At 39.1% G+C, this 24,784-nt stretch overlaps 1 protein-coding gene across 1 annotated transcript; it reads right to left on the bottom strand.

Annotated features, from left to right (window-relative positions):
• Positions 1-21,293: 21,293 nt before the first annotated feature.
• On the bottom strand, positions 21,294-24,452 carry LOC115920579 (L-asparaginase-like). The gene is made up of 4 exons (XM_030976606.1): positions 24,264-24,452; positions 22,982-23,068; positions 22,554-22,653; positions 21,294-21,735 (listed from the first exon to the last, which is right to left on the bottom strand). The coding sequence occupies exons 1-4, from the start codon at positions 24,281-24,283 to the stop codon at positions 21,514-21,516; spliced, it is 429 nt and encodes a 142-aa protein (XP_030832466.1). The 5' UTR covers positions 24,284-24,452; the 3' UTR covers positions 21,294-21,513.
• Positions 24,453-24,784: the final 332 nt, after the last annotated feature.

Here is a 24,784-nt window from a genome sequence, read left to right as displayed (position 1 = left end):
CAAGGCTGTGTGTCTTTGTCGAGCACAAAATGATTCTGCTCGGGTATGCAGGCGAGTTGTTAGCCCATATTGGGCTTGAATAGACTTGAATTGAAAGACCCTTTGTTTCACCTCGCGAAGTTTAGGCGCTTTTTTATGAGGAGTAAAACCTTGCCCATCATTGAATTCATGTTGTAAAGTTGTTTACAGACTGGAAAAGGATAGCATGGGAGTGTACAAATTGAATAAATGGATGTAAGTAGTACTGAAAATGTAAAAAAGTTGTTTAACCTGGCAATAAGGGACTCTTGAATGTAGTTTAAAAATTGGACATGGCTTTGGGGCTAACGCTACCGCCACCGGCTACGCTGACGACCGCCAGCTAGCTGACGACCGCCAGCTAGCTGACGACCGCCAGCTAGCTGACGACCGCCAGCTAGCTGACGACCGCCAGCTAGCTGACGACCGCCAGCTAGCTGACGACCGCCAGCTAGCTGACGACCGCCAGCTAGCTGACGACCGCCAGCTAGCTGACGACCGCCAGCTAGCTGACGACCGCCAGCTAGCTGACGACCGCCAGCTAGCTGACGACCGCCAGCTAGCTGACGACCGCCAGCTAGCTGACGACCGCCAGCTAGCTGACGACCGCCAGCTAGCTGACGACCGCCAGCTAGCTGACGACCGCCAGCTAGCTGACGACCGCCAGCTAAAAAAAGACCCCCCCCAAAAAAAAAAAAAAAAAAATTAACCCCCCCAAAAAGACCCCCCCCCAAAAAAAAAGACCCCCCCCAAAGGGGCTCCATTACAGTTTTTTCCTACACTCAGCTGCTCCCCCTCACCATAGGCCCTTTTTCAAGTTTTTTTTGAGGAATCCATTGACATATTGTGATTTGGAACCCTTCCCCATACATCAACAACACCAACAATAATTATTTTATCACACCAAACTTTGAGTGAGATGAAAATGGGTTCTAACATCAGTTTTTCTTTTTCAAAGATTTATAATTTTTTTTAAAAAAGCACTAGCTGGGAGTCGAACCCGATACCTTCCAGTTGCCAGGCGTTTGCCTATCCACTAGACTAATGTGTCACACTGGTCATCTTCATGTATTTTTTCATATTGATACTTATTGTTGTAGATGTAGCAAAAGACGTATTCTAACTAATTCAGAGAGTCGCTTGTTAAAGAAAGAGTATCAAATGTTATTTTCTCCTTTGTTGAGGAGGTGGGGGGGGGGGTGTCCCCTTTAAAAAAAAGGAGATGGACACGTCAATATCATGGGGTAAAGAAAAAAAAAAAAATAACATGAGGTATAAAGGAGAAGCTGGGAGTCGAACCCGAGTACATACATACATTGCGTTGTGAAGCGATCAGTCTTATCCACAAGACCACTTTGCCTCACTGCTACTAACTGGTTCACTTCTTGGTCTTATAGCACTTTCTGCATGTTAACGACTTTAATATGTTGATTTACTGATTTAACGATTTCGGGATGCATAATTATTCATATTTTTGCAGTCCGATGTTGTCAAAATTGCCCGTAAATGTTTTCTTTCAGTTACTGATATTTCTGATATAATATTGAGGTTTTATGTTATTTTCATTTATTTTGCAATCTGCTGACTTAAACTTCAAGTGATATGACAATAGGCCACTGCCCTGACATAGCATAATGAACAGAACAGGGATCTATTCAATTTAGGATATGCTCCGAATTCTGTAACAGGGCACCAATGAATAGGGAAGCTTGGCTATTCGATTCTGTGTTCAATAGCTTGCACCTGCAGCATCAATTAATGAATTGAAGAAAAAAACCCGACCCTCCCTTCATTGACGGAATATTTTTGTCAATTGCGAGGATTACATAAGAGGTAATAATAGCATTCCTGACATTGCAACAATGACCGCATTATGTTGATGTATTGTCCATAAAGGTACTGAGGAGGTCTTTCTCCTTGTCTGCATGGAGGACACGCACTTTGAATATCCCCATAGAAAAAGGATAGAATGGGGCTGTAGTCTCATTTAAAAAAAGGAAAGCGATTTCGGGACAGTTCAAAATAATGCTGGGAAATGGAAATTAAAATGATACCGTTTTAAAAACCAGTTAGATATGGTTTTTGGACAAGAAGCATGAGATAATTCGTTGCTCGGCAATCTGGACTGTATTTGAAACAGAGCATCCAATATTCTGATATTTAATAGTATACTGTCAATACAAAAATATAACTAAAAAAAATAATAATAATGGACCTCTTTACCCAAGGCTGTGTGTCTTTGTCGAGCACAAAATGATTCTGCTCGGGTATGCAGGCGAGTTGTTAGCCCATATTGGGCTTGAATAGACTTGAATTGAAAGACCCTTTGTTTCACCTCGCGAAGTTTAGGCGCTTTTTTATGAGGAGTAAAACCTTGCCCATCATTGAATTCATGTTGTAAAGTTGTTTACAGACTGGAAAAGGATAGCATGGGAGTGTACAAATTGAATAAATGGATGTAAGTAGTACTGAAAATGTAAAAAAGTTGTTTAACCTGGCAATAAGGGACTCTTGAATGTAGTTTAAAAATTGGACATGGCTTTGGGGCTAACGCTACCGGCCACCGGCTAGCTGACGACCGCCAGCTAGCTGACGACCGCCAGCTAGCTGACGACCGCCAGCTAAAAAAAGACCCCCCCCCAAAAAAAAAAAAAAAAATTAACCCCCCCAAAAAGACCCCCCCCCAAAAAAAAAAGACCCCCCCCAAAGGGGCTCCATTACAGTTTTTTCCTACACTCAGCTGCTCCCCCTCACCATAGGCCCTTTTTCAAGTTTTTTTTGAGGAATCCATTGACATATTGTGATTTGGAACCCTTCCCCATACATCAACAACACCAACAATAATTATTTTATCACACCAAACTTTGAGTGAGATGAAAATGGGTTCTAACATCAGTTTTTCTTTTTCAAAGATTTATAATTTTTTTAAAAAAAGCACTAGCTGGGAGTCGAACCCGATACCTTCCAGTTGCCAGGCGTTTGCCTATCCACTAGACTAATGTGTCACACTGGTCATCTTCATGTATTTTTTCATATTGATACTTATTGTTGTAGATGTAGCAAAAGACGTATTCTAACTAATTCAGAGAGTCGCTTGTTAAAGAAAGAGTATCAAATGTTATTTTCTCCTTTGTTGAGGAGGTGGGGGGGGGGTGTCCCCTTTAAAAAAAAGGAGATGGACACGTCAATATCATGGGGTAAAGAAAAAAAAAAAAATAACATGAGGTATAAAGGAGAAGCTGGGAGTCGAACCCGAGTACATACATACATTGCGTTGTGAAGCGATCAGTCTTATCCACAAGACCACTTTGCCTCACTGCTACTAACTGGTTCACTTCTTGGTCTTATAGCACTTTCTGCATGTTAACGACTTTAATATGTTGATTTACTGATTTAACGATTTCGGGATGCATAATTATTCATATTTTTGCAGTCCGATGTTGTCAAAATTGCCCGTAAATGTTTTCTTTCAGTTACTGATATTTCTGATATAATATTGAGGTTTTATGTTATTTTCATTTATTTTGCAATCTGCTGACTTAAACTTCAAGTGATATGACAATAGGCCACTGCCCTGACATAGCATAATGAACAGAACAGGGATCTATTCAATTTAGGATATGCTCCGAATTCTGTAACAGGGCACCAATGAATAGGGAAGCTTGGCTATTCGATTCTGTGTTCAATAGCTTGCACCTGCAGCATCAATTAATGAATTGAAGAAAAAAACCCGACCCTCCCTTCATTGACGGAATATTTTTGTCAATTGCGAGGATTACATAAGAGGTAATAATAGCATTCCTGACATTGCAACAATGACCGCATTATGTTGATGTATTGTCCATAAAGGTACTGAGGAGGTCTTTCTCCTTGTCTGCATGGAGGACACGCACTTTGAATATCCCCATAGAAAAAGGATAGAATGGGGCTGTAGTCTCATTTAAAAAAAGGAAAGCGATTTCGGGACAGTTCAAAATAATGCTGGGAAATGGAAATTAAAATGATACCGTTTTAAAAACCAGTTAGATATGGTTTTTGGACAAGAAGCATGAGATAATTCGTTGCTCGGCAATCTGGACTGTATTTGAAACAGAGCATCCAATATTTCTGATATTTAATAGTATACTGTCAATACAAAAATATAACTAAAAAAAATAATAATAATGGACCTCTTTACCCAAGGCTGTGTGTCTTTGTCGAGCACAAAATGATTCTGCTCGGGTATGCAGGCGAGTTGTTAGCCCATATTGGGCTTGAATAGACTTGAATTGAAAGACCCTTTGTTTCACCTCGCGAAGTTTAGGCGCTTTTTTATGAGGAGTAAAACCTTGCCCATCATTGAATTCATGTTGTAAAGTTGTTTACAGACTGGAAAAGGATAGCATGGGAGTGTACAAATTGAATAAATGGATGTAAGTAGTACTGAAAATGTAAAAAAGTTGTTTAACCTGGCAATAAGGGACTCTTGAATGTAGTTTAAAAATTGGACATGGCTTTGGGGCTAACGCTACCGGCCACCGGCTACGCTGACGACCGCCAGCACGCTGACGACCGCCAGCACGCTGACGACCGCCAGCTAGCTGACGACCGCCAGCTAAAAAAAGACCCCCCCCCCCAAAAAAAAAAAAAAAAATTAACCCCCCCAAAAAGACCCCCCCCCCAAAAAAAAAGACCCCCCCCAAAGGGGCTCCATTACAGTTTTTTCCTACACTCAGCTGCTCCCCCTCACCATAGGCCCTTTTTCAAGTTTTTTTTTGAGGAATCCATTGACATATTGTGATTTGGAACCCTTCCCCATACATCAACAACACCAACAATAATTATTTTATCACACCAAACTTTGAGTGAGATGAAAATGGGTTCTAACATCAGTTTTTCTTTTTCAAAGATTTATAATTTTTTTTAAAAAAGCACTAGCTGGGAGTCGAACCCGATACCTTCCAGTTGCCAGGCGTTTGCCTATCCACTAGACTAATGTGTCACACTGGTCATCTTCATGTATTTTTTCATATTGATACTTATTGTTGTAGATGTAGCAAAAGACGTATTCTAACTAATTCAGAGAGTCGCTTGTTAAAGAAAGAGTATCAAATGTTATTTTCTCCTTTGTTGAGGAGGTGGGGGGGGGGGTGTCCCGTTTAAAAAAAGGAGATGGACACGTCAATATCATGGGGTAAAGAAAAAAAAAAAATAACATGAGGTATAAAGGAGAAGCTGGGAGTCGAACCCGAGTACATACATACATTGCGTTGTGAAGCGATCAGTCTTATCCACAAGACCACTTTGCCTCACTGCTACTAACTGGTTCACTTCTTGGTCTTATAGCACTTTCTGCATGTTAACGACTTTAATATGTTGATTTACTGATTTAACGATTTCGGGATGCATAATTATTCATATTTTTGCAGTCCGATGTTGTCAAAATTGCCCGTAAATGTTTTCTTTCAGTTACTGATATTTCTGATATAATATTGAGGTTTTATGTTATTTTCATTTATTTTGCAATCTGCTGACTTAAACTTCAAGTGATATGACAATAGGCCACTGCCCTGACATAGCATAATGAACAGAACAGGGATCTATTCAATTTAGGATATGCTCCGAATTCTGTAACAGGGCACCAATGAATAGGGAAGCTTGGCTATTCGATTCTGTGTTCAATAGCTTGCACCTGCAGCATCAATTAATGAATTGAAGAAAAAAACCCGACCCTCCCTTCATTGACGGAATATTTTTGTCAATTGCGAGGATTACATAAGAGGTAATAATAGCATTCCTGACATTGCAACAATGACCGCATTATGTTGATGTATTGTCCATAAAGGTACTGAGGAGGTCTTTCTCCTTGTCTGCATGGAGGACACGCACTTTGAATATCCCCATAGAAAAAGGATAGAATGGGGCTGTAGTCTCATTTAAAAAAAGGAAAGCGATTTCGGGACAGTTCAAAATAATGCTGGGAAATGGAAATTAAAATGATACCGTTTTAAAAACCAGTTAGATATGGTTTTTGGACAAGAAGCATGAGATAATTCGTTGCTCGGCAATCTGGACTGTATTTGAAACAGAGCATCCAATATTTCTGATATTTAATAGTATACTGTCAATACAAAAATATAACTAAAAAAAATAATAATAATGGACCTCTTTTACCCAAGGCTGTGTGTCTTTGTCGAGCACAAAATGATTCTGCTCGGGTATGCAGGCGAGTTGTTAGCCCATATTGGGCTTGAATAGACTTGAATTGAAAGACCCTTTGTTTCACCTCGCGAAGTTTAGGCGCTTTTTTATGAGGAGTAAAACCTTGCCCATCATTGAATTCATGTTGTAAAGTTGTTTACAGACTGGAAAAGGATAGCATGGGAGTGTACAAATTGAATAAATGGATGTAAGTAGTACTGAAAATGTAAAAAAGTTGTTTAACCTGGCAATAAGGGACTCTTGAATGTAGTTTAAAAATTGGACATGGCTTTGGGGCTAACGCTACCGGCCACCGGCTACGCTGACGACCGCCAGCTAGCTGACGGCCGCCAGCTAGCTGACGACGGCCGCCAGCTAGCTGACGACGGCCGCCAGCTAGCTGACGACGGCCGCCAGCTAGCTGACGACGGCCGCCAGCTAGCTGACGACGGCCGCCAGCTAGCTGACGACGGCCGCCAGCTAGCTGACGACCGCCAGCTAAAAAAAGACCCCCCCCAAAAAAAAAAAAAAAAAAAAATTAACCCCCCCAAAAAGACCCCCCCCCCCAAAAAAAAAGACCCCCCCCAAAGGGGCTCCATTACAGTTTTTTCCTACACTCAGCTGCTCCCCCTCACCATAGGCCCTTTTTCAAGTTTTTTTTGAGGAATCCATTGACATATTGTGATTTGGAACCCTTCCCCATACATCAACAACACCAACAATAATTATTTTATCACACCAAACTTTGAGTGAGATGAAAATGGGTTCTAACATCAGTTTTTCTTTTTCAAAGATTTATAATTTTTTTTAAAAAAGCACTAGCTGGGAGTCGAACCCGATACCTTCCAGTTGCCAGGCGTTTGCCTATCCACTAGACTAATGTGTCACACTGGTCATCTTCATGTATTTTTTCATATTGATACTTATTGTTGTAGATGTAGCAAAAGACGTATTCTAACTAATTCAGAGAGTCGCTTGTTAAAGAAAGAGTATCAAATGTTATTTTCTCCTTTGTTGAGGAGGTGGGGGGGGGGGGTGTCCCCTTTAAAAAAAAGGAGATGGACACGTCAATATCATGGGGTAAAGAAAAAAAAAAAAATAACATGAGGTATAAAGGAGAAGCTGGGAGTCGAACCCGAGTACATACATACATTGCGTTGTGAAGCGATCAGTCTTATCCACAAGACCACTTTGCCTCACTGCTACTAACTGGTTCACTTCTTGGTCTTATAGCACTTTCTGCATGTTAACGACTTTAATATGTTGATTTACTGATTTAACGATTTCGGGATGCATAATTATTCATATTTTTGCAGTCCGATGTTGTCAAAATTGCCCGTAAATGTTTTCTTTCAGTTACTGATATTTCTGATATAATATTGAGGTTTTATGTTATTTTCATTTATTTTGCAATCTGCTGACTTAAACTTCAAGTGATATGACAATAGGCCACTGCCCTGACATAGCATAATGAACAGAACAGGGATCTATTCAATTTAGGATATGCTCCGAATTCTGTAACAGGGCACCAATGAATAGGGAAGCTTGGCTATTCGATTCTGTGTTCAATAGCTTGCACCTGCAGCATCAATTAATGAATTGAAGAAAAAAACCCGACCCTCCCTTCATTGACGGAATATTTTTGTCAATTGCGAGGATTACATAAGAGGTAATAATAGCATTCCTGACATTGCAACAATGACCGCATTATGTTGATGTATTGTCCATAAAGGTACTGAGGAGGTCTTTCTCCTTGTCTGCATGGAGGACACGCACTTTGAATATCCCCATAGAAAAAGGATAGAATGGGGCTGTAGTCTCATTTAAAAAAAGGAAAGCGATTTCGGGACAGTTCAAAATAATGCTGGGAAATGGAAATTAAAATGATACCGTTTTAAAAACCAGTTAGATATGGTTTTTGGACAAGAAGCATGAGATAATTCGTTGCTCGGCAATCTGGACTGTATTTGAAACAGAGCATCCAATATTTCTGATATTTAATAGTATACTGTCAATACAAAAATATAACTAAAAAAAATAATAATAATGGACCTCTTTTACCCAAGGCTGTGTGTCTTTGTCGAGCACAAAATGATTCTGCTCGGGTATGCAGGCGAGTTGTTAGCCCATATTGGGCTTGAATAGACTTGAATTGAAAGACCCTTTGTTTCACCTCGCGAAGTTTAGGCGCTTTTTTATGAGGAGTAAAACCTTGCCCATCATTGAATTCATGTTGTAAAGTTGTTTACAGACTGGAAAAGGATAGCATGGGAGTGTACAAATTGAATAAATGGATGTAAGTAGTACTGAAAATGTAAAAAAGTTGTTTAACCTGGCAATAAGGGACTCTTGAATGTAGTTTAAAAATTGGACATGGCTTTGGGGCTAACGCTACCGGCCACCGGCTACGCTGACGACCGCCAGCTAGCTGACGACCGCCAGCTAGCTGACGACCGCCAGCTAGCTGACGACCGCCAGCTAGCTGACGACCGCCAGCTAGCTGACGACCGCCAGCTAGCTGACGACCGCCAGCTAGCTGACGACCGCCAGCTAGCTGACGACCGCCAGCTAGCTGACGACCGCCAGCTAGCTGACGACCGCCAGCTAGCTGACGACCGCCAGCTAGCTGACGACCGCCAGCTAGCTGACGACCGCCAGCTAGCTGACGACCGCCAGCTAGCTGACGACCGCCAGCTAGCTGACGACCGCCAGCTAGCTGACGACCGCCAGCTAGCTGACGACCGCCAGCTAGCTGACGACCGCCAGCTAGCTGACGACCGCCAGCTAGCTGACGACCGCCAGCTAGCTGACGACCGCCAGCTAGCTGACGACCGCCAGCTAGCTGACGACCGCCAGCTAAAAAAGACCCCCCCAAAAAAAAAAAAAAAAAAAATTAACCCCCCCAAAAAGACCCCCCCCCCAAAAAAAACCCCCCCCCAAAGGGGCTCCATTACAGTTTTTTCCTACACTCAGCTGCTCCCCCTCACCATAGGCCCTTTTTCAAGTTTTTTTTGAGGAATCCATTGACATATTGTGATTTGGAACCCTTCCCCATACATCAACAACACCAACAATAATTATTTTATCACACCAAACTTTGAGTGAGATGAAAATGGGTTCTAACATCAGTTTTTCTTTTTCAAAGATTTATAATTTTTTTTAAAAAAAGCACTAGCTGGGAGTCGAACCCGATACCTTCCAGTTGCCAGGCGTTTGCCTATCCACTAGACTAATGTGTCACACTGGTCATCTTCATGTATTTTTTCATATTGATACTTATTGTTGTAGATGTAGCAAAAGACGTATTCTAACTAATTCAGAGAGTCGCTTGTTAAAGAAAGAGTATCAAATGTTATTTTCTCCTTTGTTGAGGAGGTGGGGGGGGGGGGTGTCCCCTTTAAAAAAAAGGAGATGGACACGTCAATATCATGGGGTAAAGAAAAAAAAAAATAACATGAGGTATAAAGGAGAAGCTGGGAGTCGAACCCGAGTACATACATACATTGCGTTGTGAAGCGATCAGTCTTATCCACAAGACCACTTTGCCTCACTGCTACTAACTGGTTCACTTCTTGGTCTTATAGCACTTTCTGCATGTTAACGACTTTAATATGTTGATTTACTGATTTAACGATTTCGGGATGCATAATTATTCATATTTTTGCAGTCCGATGTTGTCAAAATTGCCCGTAAATGTTTTCTTTCAGTTACTGATATTTCTGATATAATATTGAGGTTTTATGTTATTTTCATTTATTTTGCAATCTGCTGACTTAAACTTCAAGTGATATGACAATAGGCCACTGCCCTGACATAGCATAATGAACAGAACAGGGATCTATTCAATTTAGGATATGCTCCGAATTCTGTAACAGGGCACCAATGAATAGGGAAGCTTGGCTATTCGATTCTGTGTTCAATAGCTTGCACCTGCAGCATCAATTAATGAATTGAAGAAAAAAACCCGACCCTCCCTTCATTGACGGAATATTTTTGTCAATTGCGAGGATTACATAAGAGGTAATAATAGCATTCCTGACATTGCAACAATGACCGCATTATGTTGATGTATTGTCCATAAAGGTACTGAGGAGGTCTTTCTCCTTGTCTGCATGGAGGACACGCACTTTGAATATCCCCATAGAAAAAGGATAGAATGGGGCTGTAGTCTCATTTAAAAAAAGGAAAGCGATTTCGGGACAGTTCAAAATAATGCTGGGAAATGGAAATTAAAATGATACCGTTTTAAAAACCAGTTAGATATGGTTTTTGGACAAGAAGCATGAGATAATTCGTTGCTCGGCAATCTGGACTGTATTTGAAACAGAGCATCCAATATTTCTGATATTTAATAGTATACTGTCAATACAAAAATATAACTAAAAAAAATAATAATAATGGACCTCTTTTACCCAAGGCTGTGTGTCTTTGTCGAGCACAAAATGATTCTGCTCGGGTATGCAGGCGAGTTGTTAGCCCATATTGGGCTTGAATAGACTTGAATTGAAAGACCCTTTGTTTCACCTCGCGAAGTTTAGGCGCTTTTTTATGAGGAGTAAAACCTTGCCCATCATTGAATTCATGTTGTAAAGTTGTTTACAGACTGGAAAAGGATAGCATGGGAGTGTACAAATTGAATAAATGGATGTAAGTAGTACTGAAAATGTAAAAAAGTTGTTTAACCTGGCAATAAGGGACTCTTGAATGTAGTTTAAAAATTGGACATGGCTTTGGGGCTAACGCTACCGGCCACCGCTACGCTGACGACCGCCAGCTAGCTGACGACCGCCAGCTAGCTGACGACCGCCAGCTAGCTGACGACCGCCAGCTAGCTGACGACCGCCAGCTAGCTGACGACCGCCAGCTAGCTGACGACCGCCAGCTAGCTGACGACCGCCAGCTAGCTGACGACCGCCAGCTAGCTGACGACCGCCAGCTAGCTGACGACCGCCAGCTAGCTGACGACCGCCAGCTAGCTGACGACCGCCAGCTAGCTGACGACCGCCAGCTAGCTGACGACCGCCAGCTAGCTGACGACCGCCAGCTAGCTGACGACCGCCAGCTAGCTGACGACCGCCAGCTACCAATGGCTTCTATTGGTAAATCAATAATGATAAATCAAAATCGATTTTAGCAACTGTCCACCAAAAAAGTAAATTCTAATCTCAATTGCATTAACTTCATCACATAGATCACTTGAAGGGAGTTTAAGAGGGTTAGCTGACGACCGCCAGCTAAAAAAAGACCCCCCAAAAAAAAAAAAAAAAAAAAAATTAACCCCCCCAAAAAGACCCCCCCCCAAAAAAAAAAGACCCCCCCCAAAGGGGCTCCATTACAGTTTTTTCCTACACTCAGCTGCTCCCCCTCACCATAGGCCCTTTTTCAAGTTTTTTTTGAGGAATCCATTGACATATTGTGATTTGGAACCCTTCCCCATACATCAACAACACCAACAATAATTATTTTATCACACCAAACTTTGAGTGAGATGAAAATGGGTTCTAACATCAGTTTTTCTTTTTCAAAGATTTATAATTTTTTTTTAAAAAAGCACTAGCTGGGAGTCGAACCCGATACCTTCCAGTTGCCAGGCGTTTGCCTATCCACTAGACTAATGTGTCACACTGGTCATCTTCATGTATTTTTTCATATTGATACTTATTGTTGTAGATGTAGCAAAAGACGTATTCTAACTAATTCAGAGAGTCGCTTGTTAAAGAAAGAGTATCAAATGTTATTTTCTCCTTTGTTGAGGAGGTGGGGGGGGTGTCCCCTTTAAAAAAAAGGAGATGGACACGTCAATATCATGGGGTAAAGAAAAAAAAAAAAAATAACATGAGGTATAAAGGAGAAGCTGGGAGTCGAACCCGAGTACATACATACATTGCGTTGTGAAGCGATCAGTCTTATCCACAAGACCACTTTGCCTCACTGCTACTAACTGGTTCACTTCTTGGTCTTATAGCACTTTCTGCATGTTAACGACTTTAATATGTTGATTTACTGATTTAACGATTTCGGGATGCATAATTATTCATATTTTTGCAGTCCGATGTTGTCAAAATTGCCCGTAAATGTTTTCTTTCAGTTACTGATATTTCTGATATAATATTGAGGTTTTATGTTATTTTCATTTATTTTGCAATCTGCTGACTTAAACTTCAAGTGATATGACAATAGGCCACTGCCCTGACATAGCATAATGAACAGAACAGGGATCTATTCAATTTAGGATATGCTCCGAATTCTGTAACAGGGCACCAATGAATAGGGAAGCTTGGCTATTCGATTCTGTGTTCAATAGCTTGCACCTGCAGCATCAATTAATGAATTGAAGAAAAAAACCCGACCCTCCCTTCATTGACGGAATATTTTTGTCAATTGCGAGGATTACATAAGAGGTAATAATAGCATTCCTGACATTGCAACAATGACCGCATTATGTTGATGTATTGTCCATAAAGGTACTGAGGAGGTCTTTCTCCTTGTCTGCATGGAGGACACGCACTTTGAATATCCCCATAGAAAAAGGATAGAATGGGGCTGTAGTCTCATTTAAAAAAAGGAAAGCGATTTCGGGACAGTTCAAAATAATGCTGGGAAATGGAAATTAAAATGATACCGTTTTAAAAACCAGTTAGATATGGTTTTTGGACAAGAAGCATGAGATAATTCGTTGCTCGGCAATCTGGACTGTATTTGAAACAGAGCATCCAATATTTCTGATATTTAATAGTATACTGTCAATACAAAAATATAACTAAAAAAAATAATAATAATGGACCTCTTTTACCCAAGGCTGTGTGTCTTTGTCGAGCACAAAATGATTCTGCTCGGGTATGCAGGCGAGTTGTTAGCCCATATTGGGCTTGAATAGACTTGAATTGAAAGACCCTTTGTTTCATCTCGCGAAGTTTAGGCGCTTTTTTATGAGGAGTAAAACCTTGCCCATCATTGAATTCATGTTGTAAAGTTGTTTACAGACTGGAAAAGGATAGCCCGCCAGCAAGCTGACGCCCCCTCCAAAGACCCCCAAAGGGGCTCCCTAACAGATTTTTTCCTACACTGCTCCCCCTCACCATAGGCCCATTTTTAAAAAAAATCTTTTTTGATGAATCCATTGACATATTGTGCTTTGGAACCCTTTCCCATACATCAACAACACCAACAATAATTATTTTATCACACCAAAATTGGAAAAAATGATTAACTTTTAATATCTGGCTTTTTGGCTTTAAAATAAAATACACTAAAAAAAAAAATTGTAACTGATCTCCCCTACCTTTCTTCTTCCTCTTTGTCGCCCCATTCCCTTCCCTTACTTCTCTCACCCTTTCTCATTTAAGTTTGGTGAGGGAGGCAGCTCCCCCCGATCCACACGATGTTGGTGGGATTAATTGCAACTGATCTCTGTTTCTTTTCACCCTTTTCTTTTCTTTTGGGGGGGGGGGGGGCAACAGCCTGGGAGGCAAAGCCCTTTCGCCCCCGATCTCCTTCTTTCTCCTTTTCTTTTCTCCTTCCTTTCCCTTTGTCTCTTCTTAACCTTTCCTTTTTTTAATTTCCTTCTTTCTCTCTCTCTCTCTATCTTTTGCTGAAAGGGGGGGGTGGCGAAGGCCTTTCGCCCCGATCTCTTCTTTTCCCCCTTTTCTTTTATTCTTCCTCTTCTTACTTTCCCTTACTCTCCGCTTTATCTTCTCTTTCTCTCTCTCTCTTTCTCTTAAGTATTTGTTGGCGGTTGGGGGTCAAGGCCCTCTCGCCCACCCCCCCCCCCCCGCCCCCTGGATCCACGCCGGGAAGACCTGTAGTCAGGCGCGGATCCAGGATTTCCTAGGGGAGGGGGCCCAATTTTTTTTATTTATTTTTTGCTCCCGAAAATTTGAAAATCGCGCCTGCCGAAAAGTCGCTCAGTGGGGGGGGGGGGGGGAGGGGGATATGAGAGTATATCCCTGTTTGTTTTGACTTTGTATACGTGTGGACTAGAGTACGGACATTTGGTGCGGCAGGCGGACCATTGGTGCGAGACCTCTTCCGCACAGGTTGTCCGTCAGACATTTGAGGCGCGCACGGAATGTCTGACACGGACATTCTGCGCGTATAAAATCCGCACCGATCGATCTCTCGATCGATCTCTAATAGTCGGACGATCGGTGCGGGTTACATTCTATGCGGTCACACCGGTACTGAGCTGTTTGTCCAGTGTGTGACGTCACTATTCAGAGCTCGCTACGCTCGTGTGTTTGGCTTACGTTCAGGGGCGTTCGAGGGTCTAAGAAGGGTCTTGAAAAATTGCATTTTACGCCTTTCCATGATATCTATATGATTTTTCAGCAAATTATTCGTCTTTTTCAAGAGAAAATCTTTCCATCCATATGTAATTTGTTCTAATTATCAGTTGTAGTGAATTTTTCTTTGTGTAGCTCCTTTAATCCTCTACGTTACCTAGCCAACCCCCCCCCCCCCCCCCTTTCCCTCCCTCCCTTCTCTCTCTCTCTCTCTCTCTCTCTCTTTTTCTCTTTCTATATCCTTCTCTCTCATTTTTGTGAACACTAAAACAAAAAAAGTCCCCCCCCCCCTCAACCACGCCCCCCTTGAGTAAAAAAAAAAAAGAAAGAAGAGGATTCGGGGAGGGAATTGCGTCTAACAACATTCTCCCCTTTTGGATTAAAAAAAAAATCGGGAAAAATCGGGAAATATCGAGAGAAAAAAAATAGGGAAAAAATAGGGGAAAATCGAAAAAATTAGGGGGAAATAGGGATAAAATCGGAAGAAGAAAAAAATAGGGGAAAAAATATAATCGGGAAACCGATTTAAATCGCGTAATTATCAGGCCTGTTGTTCGCTCATAAAACGATAAAAATCAATAATCATGGAAAATAAAGAAACGAGAGAGAGAGAGAAAGAGAGGTGTCAGGTAACCAATGGAAAACTAGAAATAGATATTACAGAAGGCGAATGTTTGCGTGAGTTACGCCTGAAAAAGACATTTGTACCAGGGAACAATGAAAATACAAAAATTGCATAGAGAAAAGGGGATTTTGAAAAGAGAACAGGAGCATTTGATTGGGAAAAAACACAACAACAACAACAACAACACACAGTTTGGGATTTGAATTTGACCTACAGAAGTATATTTATGACAATGTTGTGTATTTTAAAGGTGTATGCAGGATAGCATTTTGGGTTTATAGGAATCTGTATGACAATGTCTTCCAAGTAATTCATGACAATTTTTTTTCTTTCTTTCTGTATTATACAATCAGATAGTAGAGACGTATACAAAACATTTGTTGTCACGGTGTGACTATTCAAAATAGGAAAGTCTATAATAATAATAATAATAATAATAATTGATTCTTATTGAGCGCTACTACAGACAAGCTGATCAGAGCGCAAAAAAGTTGAAAGATTTTTTTTTTTTTTTTTTTTTTTTTCAAAAAAGAAGATGGACATTTTTAATTGAAAGGAAAGTTTTGTACTTATGTTGACAAAAGAAAATAGAAATTGATAGGTAAATGTAAATGAAAAGTACCCTGATTGCATAACAAATTATGTAGGATATGCAATTACGTATATACTCAAGTTTTAGGTTTAATGACATTGTTTTTTTGTTTTTTTTTTTACATAGTTTTACTGGTAGTTTGATAAGCAGTCGATTCTTTATATTGCTTTGCGCACCTCTAGGAAATTGAGGACAATTTTTGCGTAGAAGGATATTTATGTAAGAGTTTGAATTTGTCTTTATATTTCAGTTAGTAAATTTCTTCTCTCTTCCTTATCCATTATTACATATTCATTTATATATTTGCATTCTTCATTTGCATATTCACTTTCCCAGCTTATGTTCCCATTTCATTCACCTTCTTACAGCACAGTCTTTCAATTGCACTACTGCCACACCTTATTTTCCTCTCTCTCCTGCAAACCCATTCTCTTTGTTGTCTTCTCATTCTCTATGCATGGTTGCCTTTTCCTGCCCTAGCAACATGCACTTTCTCTTCTCTCATTCGTTCTCTTTGCCTCTCACCTTTGATCTATCTAGCCTGTTCACCTCATTGGTTTCTCTTATCACATGACTTTCCCCTGATTGGTTTATTTTGTTATGATGCCTGATTTTTACTAAGAGACATGTTATAATTTTGTATATTAAAGTGAGTTCTGTTCGGTCCTTCTTGGTGTGAGGTTGTTTTATCTACTGTCCTGAGTTACTTGAGTTTTGTTGGAGAGTTTAGATTGTTTTTGATGCAGCATGGTCGATGATTGATTTTGGTTAGCTATAATTTCCCTCGGTTTTAACACGTTACAACACGAAGAAAGAGCTTATAGTGTCAGAAATCATTTGGCACATACGACATGTAACAAAATTCAATTCATTTAAAATTGCAAACAGTTGAAAACAATTAAAGAACAAATCTTGTATTTTCAGAAAGTTTTAGGAGACAGTAAGTGAAATTTAAATTGATATTTCGCTTTTTGACAAATCAAGACCGTGATTTTTTTTGCATTAGTAATTGATTCTGAACACAATCACATCCTTTGAACATCACTCGACATGCTACTACAAATCCTTTCGCTATAATACCACGCGTCGTACATAAATCACAAAAGGTGAACATATTGTTTCGATGGGCATTGTTGTATTCTTAATCTTTGGCATGAATTTCATGGTTTTAATTTTTGTTAACGCCTTTTCAATGAGCCATGCCTATAATCTAAAGGGGTGATATAAAACTTATTTCTCAATTAGACAGTCCAATTTAACAATATGTGTGCAGAATTACTTTAGAGGTAATACAAAGTTTTGGGAAATTAAGAAAATTGGGTGGATAGTGATTCTTTACAATTTTGATATAATAATGTGGATGCTCCTGTGGATGTATCATATGCACTAGAAAATTCAGCCCCTAAAACACTTCTGCTTTCGAGAACAATTGCATATAAAAATTTACCAGTGCTCCCGGTAAATTTTGATAACTTTCAAATAGCGCCTACGGCCGTACAATGGTAGCTGTGACCATGAAAATCTCATAATATGTAGTTATGATGTATAATTTCCAAACGGGAATAGCTAATCGGTCGATTTTAGTCAAGAAACATTGTTTTATAGCTTGATAAATATATTGACCTTGAGAAGGAGCTTTACAACATAAAGAGTTTATTATTCACAATGTCATAACGTTAGACTCGATTTCAACCGCGACAACGATCACTGAATATTTTAGGATCGCATATGCTTCCAATATGTTCATTTGAACCAAATTCATGACCCCATACCACCATACCAAAACTTTGTATTACCTTTAAGCGTTCGAATAATTATTGAGAAAAACAAATAGCAAATTAGTTCAATGATGAAAAAGTAGTGACAGAATATAAAAACAGTGTATTCGAGAAGTAGGTGAAAATGGAGAATGACCTAGGTAATGTGTGTATGTGTGTATGTGTATAAACATAGGATAATGTAAATTACTGAAATACATTTAAATAGAAATCAAACATCTAAAGTCCATCGTGTCAGCATATGGTTTACTTTATGAGTATTTCGGTATGTAGATGTCCATGTCATGATTAACAAATACGGTATATGATATACATGTACATCCAAATAATAAGACATCACTACCATGTCATTAGTTCCTTCATTAACATCAGCCACCACTGTTTATTAACATCAAGATAAAATCCAGGTAAAATCTTCAAATAAAAATATAACACTTGTATGGTAAAATGAAACAACTGAAGTAACATGAAATACTATTACTGTTTGCAATGTGCACTTCATAAACAAATATTTCATAAATAAGCCACACTTTTTCCAACTCCATTCAGCGTCTTGAAGTAAACATGTTGACAATAATGTACGAAGTCAAAGATAACATAGCATTTCACCAATTAGAAATGCCTACAGGAGAATATCTACAATGGCTTAATTACACATCAATGTGGTCAGAAAAATCCAACCCTGAAATAAAAAAAACACATTTGATTCCTTAGATGAACAAAGATGTTTCCACATAATATATAATAATAATATTCAGCTTTTATATAGCGCTTAATACATCTTGGACGTCTCTAAGCGCTTTACAGATATACTTTTACCCGGTCATTGGATTCAGTGCTTGCCCGCACACACTGTGTGCACAATCTTCACTCCCTGGAGAGCATTCCAGCCAGGCGTTACTCGACGCTCAAAACTGTTTGACCAACAGTGACGGTCGCATCCTACCGGGTACCCATTTTAACACCTGGGTGGAGAGTAGCAAATGTAGGTTAATATCTTGCCAAAGGATATTAGTGCCGTGTCAGGATTTGAACCCTCGACCTTCACATCTGCAGTCAAGCACCTTAAACCACTTGATCAAGACACTTATACATAGAAAAGGAAGGTTGTTTTCCAAAGTTTCTGCTTCAGTTACAGAATATGTGTTTTGAATCACATTTCCATTCATATGACACGACTGTTGTCAACTGTATTGACTTTTTTAAACAAAATTTTTCATTTTTCATTCCTCATTCAGCATTATGGGATATAAAATTTATACTTACACATGTACTTTGACACAATAAATACTTTGATTCAATGATTTTGTTAAAGCTTGATCAAAAATCAATCCTAGATTGTGTGCGTGCAAGTTGTTTTGGGGGTTTAAATTTGATAAACATACATTTTCTTTAAATTAGATTTTATTTAATTTTGCTAAATCGATTCATATACATGTACATACAAATTTAAAACTTAAATTTGAAATATTTACAATGTAAATGTCTTCTGTTTAAAAGATACCTAAGAAGCACTTCAGGCCTTGAAAAGCCTTAAAAAGCCTTAAAACACAAGTTACACAAATATTTCTGTAATCCATTCTTCATCTTTGTTGAATGAATGTGAGAGAGCAGTACATTTGATTTCTCACAAAGTAGTTGTAATTATTACCAGAATACATATCAGAATATATATATATGCACAAATTAGCAAAAACACCTTAACAATGAGTGCAAGCTATAAATATTATGTTAAGAATGTTAAGAAAATGTTTATAATTTAAGCAGCGAGATTATCACATCGCATGAAGTAGAAATTGACCCTGGGATTTTTTTTCTTGAGTTTACTAATATGATGCATCAATATACCCATGTCATGCCACAATATGTGATACCTTATTGACTGACAATGGGTTAATCTGAAACCATGATTAAAAAGGGGATATATATATAATAAATAAAATGCTCACACCCTATGAGATAGCAGCCATTCAACCATGCATACAAATATTAATCACATTGTCAGTTTACATGAATACTGTACATATAGCATTATTGCTATACCAAAATCTCAATTATTAAACATCAATACTTTAATATTATTCACAAAGGCACTTCCATGCACAAATTTCAACTTTTAAAAATATACTTGAATAATCAAAATCCAATTCTCTTATCAAAAACATGTACAAAACAGGGAATTAATATTGTATTATTAGATTCATTACCATTGTTGCACCATATTTTTAAATAGTGATAAGGTTTAGACTCAAGCATTATGGCTACTACGGTACATTGTGAATACATTGAAAACTTAAACACATCACATGACATCCAGCGCACATAACATTCCTACAAAAGGGGTCTGTTTCACCACACATGTAAATATGTCATCATCATCAACAAAACGTGTCAATGGTAACGATTGAATGTTGCAATTTCAACACAAACTTTCAAATCTTACAGTTGGGCTCCAATCCAAAATACTGAAGAGTATTGTCATCAAATTTGTACAATTCTGGTTTCATTATTTAGTCAAATAGATCAAATTTAAAATGACAAAGACCATGGACTACATGTGGTACATTAATGTCAATCAATATCAGACAGTGACTGTATCATAACAGCAATTAAAGCATAATGGTCATGATATTCAGAACACTTTTTGGTTATTTAAGACGATTTTATACTATATTTCACAGTATTCCACTGAATAGTTGAAATAAAGGAAATATCAACTTTTTGTAACAGTAAAGGACATGACACAAAATGGACAAAAATTCTGTTTACTCATTGTAAACAGTTTGAAAAGTCTGTGATGGGGGGGGGGGGTGTTCCAATGAATCTAGTTTAGGTATTAACAGAAGCTTGTAGTCATGCACAGATACACATTGCAAAACAATTGGATCATATATTTCCTTGTTACAATTAAAAATGTAGCGTAACAGACGTTTCATTTTTGTTCACTTTTTAAAAACCCTGTAAGGAAATACTACCTTTGTGTACACAGCTGAAATGTTTAAAATCAAACATTAAAATATGCTGCAATTCAGGCATAATAATATAGAGTAAGTTAAATAATGATGAATATATCAACACAAATACCAATACTGGTCATCATTTGCAGCATCAGTATGTTAGTCTCGTATTCAGAGGGGAAGGTACTGGTACATGTATTTATCAACAAAAATGTAAGAAAGTAGATTAAAATCGTTACAACTGTCCCAAATATGCCACATTAAAGAAATAGCAGAATTTGCCAGAACTACTATGATACAGTTTTACTAGACACCAAAAGAAATGAATGTAGAACGCCATAAGTTACGAGAAATAGAACTGTATATATATATATATATATATTACTTGTAATGGTAGAATAGTCAAAAGCCAGAATAGCGAGTCTTGTACATATATTTTTGTTTAAACGTCTATCTACTTTGTGCAGACTTAGAATGTATGTATAATACCGGTACATGCAATTTTTTTTTTTTGTGTATTCTCTGATACCCTGGAAGACCAATACATATACTTCTGTAACTTTGACTGTTTTGTACGTCTAGGTGGTGAGGTACATGGAAGTTCAGGGTTCCTCTACATCCATTCACACACTGAATTGAAAGAGACATTAAACAATATGCTTACCAACAAAAACATGAATTCCATATACCTCGGCTTACATATACAATATTGCCATGTATGACTCACTGAGAGGAAGGATGGATTATCACCATGGGTGTCGATCTGTAACTGATACCTATTCATCAGGGGGGGATGATCTATTCATTCATTCCCCCCTGATGAATAGGTATTACGTAAGGATCGACACCCATGATTATCACACGTATACAAGCACATATCGAACATGAACAACCTGTCTCAAATAACTATCAAAGCTGGGATTAAACCACTTGAAAATGAACATTAATTGAAAATGAAACCATCCTAATCTTTACAGGCCAAGATCATGAAGATCACTTTGAACCCCCACCTCTACCCCCTTGAAATACTGTCCAGTTTATATTGAATTCAGCTATCTATGATCTCCTTTTAAAAGTAAGACTACGTTGATCGATTAGGTCCCCCATTGAGCTTGAAACTACCGCCAGGTATCGTCTCCTTTAATTTATCTGTGAGTTCTTTAATAAGTGAAGCAGTCTTCTGATGACCGTGTTGGGCAGCTAACTCAGCTGCAGTGAAGCCTTCTCCGTTGGGTTTGTTGGCTGGGATCACATGAGATTCTAGTAAGTACTGTATTGCTTCAAGTTGGTTGTTGATTGCAGCCTGATAGGGGAAGAATAGAACAAAAAAATAGCACTGATTCAGTCTCTAGTAAGTACCACAGTCTGCACAAAATGGTGATAGACTGAACACATTCTACATGTCCAACTACTGATCACTATCAGCATATCTAATTCTTAAACAGTATTCTGTCTTTATGAGAAAGTAAAACCATTATTCTATCATCAGATCCATGATTAAAAGCAATGTGTGCACCATCTCCCGTACATGGAGAAATTATTTTCACAATGGCTACTGGTCACTAAAGTCCACCGTACACTATACAATCTGACTACAATTCAAATTGAAATTTTTAAAATCTTAATGATTCAAGGATCTGAATAGTCATATGCTCAATAAAATCTGAATTTCAAGGGGTTTTAAGCTTCTTTGAGAAGGAAAAGCTAAATCGGCTCAGAATCGTAGTGACGTCAGACCATTTGTGTGATTGTCTACGATTTGAAGCTGATTCAGCTTTAATTCTGACGAGAAGGCTTAAATGCACTACAATTCTGGTTAGTATTTCTATCATCACTCAGAAATTAAATCAGGAAAATGTTTGTTTAGATTTTCATATCAAATGTAATTGCCTTTTCATTGAGAATCAGATCGCAGGAGGATCGTGTGGTGTTGGGCATAAGTGAATTTTAGCATCCAATCATGAACCCTTTCTTCTCATGGATGTGATTGGAAAATACAGATTAACATTTCCCACATAGAACATACGTGCTATGGATTGGACTCCAATTATCGGCTTTTGACCTACAGTCCAGTAACCTGTCAATTACACCACTACTATATTATTGAATTGTACTACATACCACATGAAGTGCTGTATTGCCACTATAGTCTGTGCACATCATATCCACTCCTGCCATATGGTATGCTTGTAATCCTGTTACATCATTTGTTGCTGCAGCGCTGTAAACAACAACAAAAAGCATGCAAGTAATGGATTGTGTTCACATCAATTATAACAATATTATGTGCTTCATACTGCAAGTAATTAGCCATTCCATTCTCACTAGCATTTTCACATAAATAACCTGCATAATCAGTCCTGGAACCACATCTCTATTAGGAGTGACATTAACATACTAGAATGGTACTTGCCTAACCCATTGACTACTGAATTCTCTTTTGCCATAGGCTTAATACTTGGGCAACCTGGTTCCAGTAAGCAGTGGGTTTAATTGCCAGGGCTTTTCTGAGATGATGTACTACATGATATTGTGTTCATCCATCTTACCTGCATAGAAGGACAGCCAGTTCAAAGGGACTCTCATTGATCAGATGACCACCACACTGTTTGATTATCTCTATGGTGTCAAGTTTTCTACAGAAAGAAAGAAAGTAACAGAGTTCAAGAAAATACTTCAAAGTGCTATCCCTCGACACTTCAGCCATTTGAAATTATTTTCATTTTTACATACAGAAGAAATTTACAACTCATGCAACAGAATAGCTTCTGGAAGTGCACTTGTTATATAATATTTTCTTTTTCGGTATTCTTAGCTCAATCATCATAACTTGCCATGGACGAGTTTAGGAAGATTTACAAACACAAAGCATCATTAAACAGTAATTGCATGATTCAGCTAGTGAGCATCTAAAACAAGAGTGAGCTTGTATATCAATATCTTGCAATATAAGACACAAAGAAAATAAATCTATCAAACAGAATTCATGCTTCAGATTGACAATTTCCAAATATTTTGGTTGCCTTTTTATACGAACCACATATCAGGGACCCACATTTTCATTAGCCATTTTGGCTTTTTCATGGTCTCCTATAAATATGTTTCATACATGTTTGTTGTTCCAAAATGATAATAAACAAAATTTGCCGTCGAGCGATTTATGTACAATATCGCTAGGTCAAAGGCTGCCAACGGGTCGCCACCCAGTCGCCGCTGGGAGATGAGTCAGTCACTGGGCGGAAAGTTCAAAATCGGTCGGCGTCCGGGCAGTGCCAGCTCGGCAGCCTTTGACCTAGCAGCTTCGATTTTTTACCTAAATCGCTCGACGGCAAATTTGGCCTACGAGACACCCACAGATGCCCTGCCAAACAATGGCCAGCCGCTGGGCTTTAGAATCAGCCGGTGGCCGGTGGGAGAAATCGGTGGGTTATCAGTCGGTCACTGCCGGGACGCCGCGCAGAGACGCTCCATGATTTTGCCCAGTTTTGACCTAAAATCGACCGGCGACCGACTGGAAATTGACAGGGCACCGCCCAGGCATTGCTTCGGCTCTACAGCCTGCTCGACTTCTCCTAAAATCGTCGGGCGATTCCTAAATTCCAGCGGCGACTGAGCAGGTACAAATCGGTCAGTCACCGCTTTGAGTTGTGACCATAGCTTTACTTACTCCTACTTTTGATACATGCTTGTCTACCAGAACCATAGCAAACTAGATCCTGGATAGTGAAAACCATTGTTAAGTGGTCAACTGTATTCCTTTGAAGAGCCAAAGGGAAGAATGCCCAAAAATTTTTGCTACAATGCCTAAAGGCCCATCGAAGAAACACTCACCTATTTCTAATGCTGTCCATGAAAGGTGTATTACCAAACCTATCTCTGGCGTAGATAGAACAGCCATTCTCTAGGAGGAACCGAACGACCTCTGTATGACCTTCACTGGCTGCAAGATGAAGAGCTGTGCGACCATCATAGTCATGTCCTGTTAAGTTAGCACCCTAGGGGGATTATAGGAGACACCCAAAGATAACATCAACTTGTCTCCCTTCCTTCTAGTGTTCTCATGACACAATCATAAACCCGATCGGCTCATCTAGGGAATGGTATACAGGGGGGGGGGGGGGGCAGGATCCATTCCACAAGGGGAGGAAGAATGTACCAGGGCAGCTTCATGCAACATGCCTGGACTCACAGTATTTAGCATTGCTCATACCAATGACACCAATGACAACATGGCCACTATATGTAAATGACTGAAAAATATTTCCATAATAGTCATTTCCATGTTTACATCTTCAACATGGTCACAACATCCTACATCAACCCTCCCTTCAGTGGTCAAATGCTCAATTCTA

The sequence above is a fragment of the Strongylocentrotus purpuratus genome, unplaced genomic scaffold (genome assembly GCF_000002235.5).
Source record: "Strongylocentrotus purpuratus isolate Spur 01 unplaced genomic scaffold, Spur_5.0 spur5_contig_801, whole genome shotgun sequence".
In the NCBI taxonomy this organism is placed as follows: Eukaryota; Metazoa; Echinodermata; class Echinoidea; order Camarodonta; family Strongylocentrotidae; genus Strongylocentrotus; species Strongylocentrotus purpuratus.
The sequence above is the reverse complement of the archived record's forward strand: the minus strand, read 5'-3'. Positions and strand labels throughout refer to the sequence as shown.

Bases quoted from the DNA above. Each gene is read 5' to 3' on its own strand.
- LOC115920579 (XM_030976606.1), bottom strand. From the start codon at position 24,283: ATGGACAGCATTAGAAATAG. The intron at 22,654-22,981 runs GTAAGATGGATG...TGTTGTTTACAG, and splicing joins CTGGCTGTCCTTCTATGCAG to CGCTGCAGCAACAAATGATG. The intron at 21,736-22,553 runs GTATGTAGTACA...TTCCCCTATCAG, and splicing joins GCAATACAGCACTTCATGTG to GCTGCAATCAACAACCAACT.